The sequence below is a fragment of the Cotesia glomerata genome, linkage group LG4 (genome assembly GCF_020080835.1).
Source record: "Cotesia glomerata isolate CgM1 linkage group LG4, MPM_Cglom_v2.3, whole genome shotgun sequence".
Classification (NCBI taxonomy): Eukaryota; Metazoa; Arthropoda; class Insecta; order Hymenoptera; family Braconidae; genus Cotesia; species Cotesia glomerata.
The window spans coordinates 15,225,348-15,233,289 of NC_058161.1; the positions used below are offsets into that span (position 1 = coordinate 15,225,348).

Genomic DNA, 7,942 nt, shown 5'->3' on the forward strand with positions numbered 1-7,942 from the left:
TTCCGACACAGAAAGAAAAAATTTTTGACCAAAGATAAATTTTCTTGCTTCAAGAAAATTTTACAGTTATAGAAGAAAGACCAAAATTCACTTGATCAAAATAAAAAATTTTCTTGTATTTTTTACCTTGATTAAAGAAAATTTCTCTTAAGCCAATGCACTTTTCACATTTGAGTCAAACTTCTAATTTATTGCTTCAAAATCATTTATTTCTGATGAATTCAAGTAATATTACTGCAATGAAGACAATATTTACTTCACTCAAGATCAAAGTTTTTTCTTTTAAGTTAAAAATTTGTTGACATTTATAACTGTTTTCATTAAAAAAAAAAAAAAAAAATGTACTGGTTTTAGCCAAGAAAAAAATTTTTTTTTACAAGAACACTCAAAAATATTTGTGACTGACAAAAAAATATTACGACAATTGATGAGCAAATGCTCGTCAATTGTTCGTGATTTAACCGAAGTTAAAATTGACGGTCATTTCACATCACTAAGCAAAACGCAAAATTTTCATGAGACAAGAAAATTTACTTCCTTCGAGATTAAAATTTTTCGGACCCAGAAATTGTTTTTGAAACGATGAAAAAATTAGGAAGATAAATTTTTACTTGGCCCAAAATAATTCTTTTTCTGTGCATTTTAAATATTTAGAAAATTTCAAAGAACCAAAATCAGGATATAGTAGACCAAATATTTGATACGTGATTTTCAATTAATTATAATGTTTTTTCTTTTTCCCCAGTGTATGGACAATCGAGCTTACATCACTTACATCAGTATCTCGGGACGAACGATGGTTTCAAAACACCACCAGCACGCTACCATACTCATCATCACACCCATCAGTATAATAGTCATCTTCATCACCATTATCATCACCATCATCATTCTTCTTCGCCGTATTCCGACTCATTTTTAAACTATAGCCGTCTATCGCAGGAATTACCATATGATATTAGAACTCAAGAGCCTATTAATTCGACGTGTAATGATTATTTCCACGATGAGCATTCCACCAAAGTCAAGGAGTCATCAGTAGCATTCGATTCATCACAAATACGAAGCCAATTGTCTAGTTCCTTATCAAGCTCAGAAAATTCAAATATTTTGGAAACTTCATCCACTAGTTCAAAAATTGAACAAGCTTATAGTTGTTTGAGTGTTGATAGCTGTGTATGTTAGAAATACATTGATATTTATAATTCAAATTTACTTGATACAGGCAAAAAACAACCAATATTTTTATTTCACAGTAGTAAGTAAGGGGGCGTCCATAAACCACGTAACCTTGTCGAGAGGGGGGAGGGATAAGTTTAAATACTACGCTGAGCTACGTAACGGGAGGGGGGGGAGGTAAAAGCAAAGCTACGTAGTTTTTTTCAAATGAGAACTATTTTGTGAAATAAATTTATAACTGTTTAATAATTTTATTTGAAATACGGATGCTAATTTTTTCTAAGGAATTATGAATAAAATGTTTGCAAAAAGAATGAACTGTTAATAAATTCATTTTTTTGAGGTAAGTACATTTATTAACAGCTAAATAATCTCTAGAAATAGTTAACAACTATTCATTAAAAGTTAATAAATTGTATTTAATAAATAATTTATTAAATGTTATTAAATCCTATGATATTTTAAACAATCATTCATCAAAAAGGCTTAATAAAGTTGTATAAAATATTAATAAATTATTTTATCAATGCATTTATTTATTTTTAATTTTCGGAAAATTTTATATATTAACGCAATTTTTTTATGATATTGCATTAACTTAAGTGACTTGGACGTGGCTGGATGGCCTAATATATTAAGAAAAAATTATTATTATTCCTTCAAAATAAACTTATTTTTTTTAATTAATGTAAAGTAGAAAGCACATGGAGAGAAAAATATCGTTAGAATCAGGATACGTATCGTTATTCTGACTATGCAGCGTATAGTCATTCTTTTTAGAGATACGCTGTAAAGCCAATTCAGCTAAACAGCGGATCATCAAATTGACGATCCGTATCATTATTTTAGGCCTTACATTTAGTTGATTCAACTATACAGATCTTCACGTTGACAAAACAGTTGCTTGTTACATATATTTACAAGAGCTATTCTCTGTAAGCTTAAGTGAAACAAAAGAATCCTTAAATTATAAAACCGGATCGTTATTTTAAGGATACGTCATTTGAGGATACGTTGGATAGTCATTTTAACAATATTTTTTTTTCTGTGCAGAAAATATTGTGTAAAAAAACCACGTTCCATCGGGGTGGGGAGGGGGGGGGGTCACGAGAAAAGCTACGTTAAGCTACATGAGGGGTGGGAGGGGTCTGAGAAGGGCTAAAATATGACCACGTAGTTTATGGACGCTCCCTAAGCAACTACACTGAGAGAAAACATTTCTTTTGAAAAATATGAACATTTTTGTAACAAGAAATTAATTTTCAACAATTTTTTTTCTTAGCTGAAGAAATCAAAATTTTTCTCACAGTAACTTTCTTGTTGAAAAAAAGTTGGTAATTATTTACAAGTGTGGTCAACCCCATTTTGAGCTATAATTAGGTGAAAAATTAATATTGAAAATTTTTTTTTATTCTGCTTGTTTTTACGGTGCATTTATGATAAAAAATGTCGTGAAAGAAAAAAACAAAGGTTTTTTTTTTATCTTTTTGATAAATTTTTAACTTCCCGCTAAGAAAATCGAAGATTTTCAAAAATTGGAAAGTTATTGTTTTCACCCCGTTTTACGAAAATCGAGTTTTCATCTATTCCCGCGATGGTGTCTGTATGTCTGTATGTATGTATGTATGTATGTGTGTGTGTGTGTGTGTGTGTGTGTGTGTGTGTGTGTGTGTGTGTGTGTGTGTGTGTGTGTGTGTGTGTGTGTGTGTGTGTGTGTGTGTGTGTGTGTGTGTGTGTGTGTGTGGATGTATGTAAACCTCTCATAACTTTTGAACGCCTTGACCGATTTGATTGCAGTTGGTGCCATTCGAAAGGGCTTGACCAAACTTAGATTTTGAATATACTTTAGAACGATTCAGACCGGTAGATTTTGAGAAATTACAAAAAAAGTACAAAAAAAAATTTTTTTAAATGGGGTTTTTCTGGAATAACTTTAAAACGGCTTTACCGATCAATTCCAAAAACTAAACATCAAAAAACCACGTCGATCGCCGCCAGTCCGGTCAAAATCGGTCGATTCGTTCGTGAGTTATCGTTGACGAAAAAAAACCGAAAAAAGTGTTTTTTCGGAATTACTCCGGAATTTTTTGTTTTATCAATTTAAACTTGAAAATTCTTTATGGAGCTTAAAAAACTGCGTCGAATACTACCAACCGCGTGAAAATCGGTTCATTCATTCAAAAGTTATTGCGATTTGAAAATTCAAAAAATAGTATTTTATCAAACTTCTATCAAACTTTTGAGCTCGAAGAGCTTAAAAGCATACAAAAGCTATTTTTTTTATCTCAGAAAGCTCAAAATAACACACAAATTGTATTAATGAGCTCGAAGAGCTCAATAACGTCATAAGTGCAATTTCAAGCGTTTAGGTACAGAATTGGCGGGAAGTTGCAGGGATGGCCTTCAGGGTCAACCGTTTTCCAAATTTTTTTCTGAAAAGTCCACAAAAAACGAACAATTTAAAAAAAAAATTGATCAATTCGATCAAAAAAAAAAAGTTAATATGCACGGCCTAGCATGGGTTGACCCCACTTGTAAATTATTACCAAAAAGTTTTCTAGATTTGCAAAAAAACAATTTTAGATAGACAACTCGAGAATTTGATCCAAATTGTTTTTTCCCAAATCTAAAAAACTTTTTTTCAACAAGAAAGTTACTGTGAGAATAATTTCGATTTTTTCAGCTAAGAAGAAATTTTTTAACAAATTAATTTCTTGTCACAAAAATGTCCATTTTTATTTTTTCTCTCAGTCTATAAGTCCGACGACTTTTTTTTCCACACTTATCAGAAAGTGAATTTTTTCTCTCTATTTTCCCTCTTTATTCCCACACGTTTATTGAAGACACTGTAGCATATTTAAATTTCTTTTACTTCTACAATTATCCACTAGTAAAAATTTTTAAAAAATCATAGCGACAAATTCATTGTTGTTGACAATTTCAGGTGTTTTTTTTTTTATTTTCAAATCCAACTTCCGGCCTTAATATTACAAAAAAAATTTAATTCGATAAATTATAGTAACAGGTAACTATCCTAATAAAGTGAAAGTGACGTCAACTGTCTGAGATTAGATGAAGAATTTAATTGTATTAAATGGAAATACATTATTTTGACTGAATAACTGAATTGAAACTAAATATTCATTTTTCAAAGAACAAATATCGTCAATCAAAGATATAAATTTCAAGAAAACGGATTTTTTAGACCAAAAAAAAAAACTTTTTTTATTTTTAGATTATTTAGAATCCGACAAGTTCTTTTTAAATCAAATTAGTTTTTTTAGTGCACAAAAAGTATATAATTTTTAAAGGTTCTAAAATCTTCAACTAATGCAAACAATATAGCAGAATTTGTACTGAAATCTTACTTTTGGTGCTATAATAATCTCTGATGAATAATACTTTAATTGTTATTTTCTAAATAATATTTCTCTATGTACTAACTAGCGATAGACACTTTATTTGGTATTTATAATAAAAACTTGTATTATTGTGTAAATAAAACAACTAAAAATATGAAATAAAAAATAATTATTGTATGCTTTGTAAAGAATATCTGATTTACTATATCCAAATTTGATTGCGCAAACTACTGATATTAATTTAAAAATATTATAAACTAGGAAGACTTTTAGGTGTGTCACATAGACATCACACGGAAAAAATAATTTTGCTGTTGGTTACGTTCCCAAATTTTGGGTTAATTAATTTAAATAATTTAAATCTAAGTTTTAACCTCAGTAGGAGGAAACGCCCAGAAGCCTCACAGGGTTAAATATGTTCAGGTCTGATGATGATTTAATAATCTTTTTTCATATTTGATTATTTATCCTCATTGAAATTTTTCAAAATTAAAGTAGAAAAAATTATTAAGCAATGTAGTTACTGAGTGTGCGTTAAAAAAATAAATTTTACACCGTAATTATTCTATGTTAAATACTTAAATTATTCTAAAAGGTGAATAAAAAAAAATATTTCTCGAACGCACACGAAAAAAATTTTTTCTTTTAAATCACTTTTTGTAGCAAAGATTTTGTTCTAAATTTTAGAATGATTTTTTTTAAGTTTACGTATATGATATATTTTTTGAATTTAAGAATTCAACTATAAATAAATGTGATCTAATCAATAATATTTGATAAATTATTTAATAATAATACATCCAAACATAAATGCACTATTAAGGGAACCTCCGAACTGTACCGATCAGACCCGATTTTTTAAATTCTGACCCTCCTACTTTACTATTGCGATGAGAAAATATCTCACAGAGTTAAGGGGGGAAATACGTGTAGAAGGCCGTTTTCATGCTGATTTTCATTAATTTTTTTAAGGTGTAAGAAATTAATATTATTTATTGAAACTATCACTTTATTTTATAAATATATTTATGAGTATTTTTTCGTATTAAACAACAATATAAGTTAACAAATAGCGGAGATATCAGCTGATACACATCGTAGGTTGTCATTCGACTTAGCAGTCTGTGTGCAGTATGGAAGACACAATTTTTATTTGAAATCAATGGCATAGAAAAATTACTTCATTTATATGTGTATCTTCCATATGAACCTCAATTCCACAAAAAAAAACTACAAATTTGCATTTTTAGAGGGTTGTGAAATTAAGCCGAGATTTTTATCACTTTTCATAGATTGTTTATTAAAAAAAAAATAGTTTAAATCAAAATATCGCTTTCGATTGAGGTTCATATTCAAGATAATTGTATAAAGAAAATTATAAGCCATATCGCAAGATGATTGGTTTAAAACTCTTTGAGCTAGACTGCACACAGTTTTGAAAAAACTCGTTTCGAGAAAAACACTTTTGAAAAAAACGTGACAGAAAAAGTTAATGTAAAATAGTATTAAAGTAATTACTAAATCGCTCATAACTTTTGAACGAATAGAAATTTTGACTTGAAATTTTCAATCTATATTTTTGAATAGTTTTACAAGCGATTTATAAAAAAAAAAAAATTGAATTTTTTTAAGCCTGTACACGTATTTCCCCCCTTAATAATAGTATATTGTGTGACTAGGGATGGAACAAAACGATTTCAGACCAGTGAAGTTGCCTGCCCGAGCGAAGCGAGGGCTGGCATCACTCGGTCTGAAATCGTGTTTCATCCCGCGTCACACATTATATTTTTCATATAAGTTGCATTAAAAATGCTAGTTTCAATGTCTGGAGCCAACCAGAACTAGATAGTTTCAGACGAACAGCGAAAATACCATTTTATTATGAAACTTATAATAAAATAGAAAGTAATAGTTTATTTTTTACCAAACATTATTCGTAAATTGACAAGTTTTCTTTTATCATTCTTATTTATGCTTAATAACAGAATTATAATATGTCAGTACAGTTAACGGTTAGAATGACAATTATAAAGGTATAAAATAAACAAACAATTGATAGGATTGAAAATAAAGCTGCAACTTCACCTCGCGGACAGAAAATCGTCATTTTCTGTCCGCCGGGATGAAATAATTGATACCTGCCCGGCACAGTCGCATTGGTCTGAAATTGTCTAGTTTCGGTTGGCTCAACAGGCATTGAAACTCACATTTTCAATGCAGGTTATATGAAAAATTTATTGCACGCCTCATAGCGCGAAGCGCGTGAGGTTGTGCTTTATACTCGACTCGTCAAGATCAAGCAATTTTGTGATCTTTAAATGCCTCTATCGCAACCATATTACACTTATTCAATAATATAAGTAGATGTACACCGAAAAACACTTAAATTAAACCATCTTTTACTTTCTAAAATCATTTCATGTTGCTATTTTGAAAAAAAAAAACGTTTTGAAAAAAATTTTATGTGGACGTCCGGATGTCACCCCATTTTGGATGTAACAACGATTACTCCCGAACATATTGATATTTCAAGACCGGACCTTTTTTATTAGTTTAAGAATTCGATGAACTGGGTCCGTATTTCATATCAGTGGCCTAGCTTATGTATTTTTTTTTTTAATTGAATTTTTATTAAAATTCACGGATACAAACGTACAAAGCCAAACGAACTTTTCTTATTTGTCACGTGAAAACTATGGCGCCACTTGATCAAGCTAGATTTTTTTAGACTGCGTGCGTATATGACAAGAAAAAAGGGCGCCGATATTTAAAAAAAAAAATAAAAAATAATGTAAGAAATTACTTAATTATAATTTTTTTTTTTTAATCAATTACACAATTAATTTTTTTCTTAAAAAATGATTGAGCGTTATGAGGAGTGCACTTTTGGATTCTCCAAACTTTTTTTATTTTTTTATAGCATAGAACAATTAAAATAATAATATTGCAATCTGAAATAATATTAATTTTTTGGTAGATAGAAAAAAAATCACATAGTCATTCCATTTGAAATTTGAAAGAAAATTTGAGTTATTGATGAGCGTGAGAGAAAATCTCATAGTGAGAGTACTGAAGGGTTAAAAAAAGAATTTTCGTGTTATTTTGAGCTCTCCGAGCTCAAAAGTTTAATATAACACAACTTTTTGAATTTTCGAAACGCAATATACTGATTAAAAAATAGAAATAACCTATACCGATGGACGTTAACAGATATTCTGTTTCAGGTCCCGCTATTAGCTACGAAACTACTGTTCATATGAAGATAATTGAATTCAATAGAAGTATTACATAAAATAACGTACATCAGATGACGCTAAATGTCAAATTTCTGTCACTTGAATTGGATTCTGCAATTTACACTGAATTTAAACAATGCTAGTATATCTATATACACTTGTACG

General features: G+C 29.5%; 1 protein-coding gene across 2 annotated transcripts in view; it reads left to right on the plus strand.

The window, feature by feature from the left end:
- Positions 1-1,319, plus strand: part of LOC123262799 — a 48,874-nt gene extending 47,555 nt beyond the window's left edge. Inside the window, exon 10 of one of the 2 annotated variants that reach the window (XM_044725227.1) lies at positions 746-1,319. In XM_044725227.1, coding sequence (XP_044581162.1) covers positions 746-1,185 — 440 coding nt within the window. In that variant the 3' untranslated portion in view covers positions 1,186-1,319. The remainder of the gene's footprint in view (positions 1-745) is intronic. The other variant, XM_044725228.1, reaches the window with a different exon arrangement.
- Positions 1,320-7,942: the final 6,623 nt, after the last annotated feature.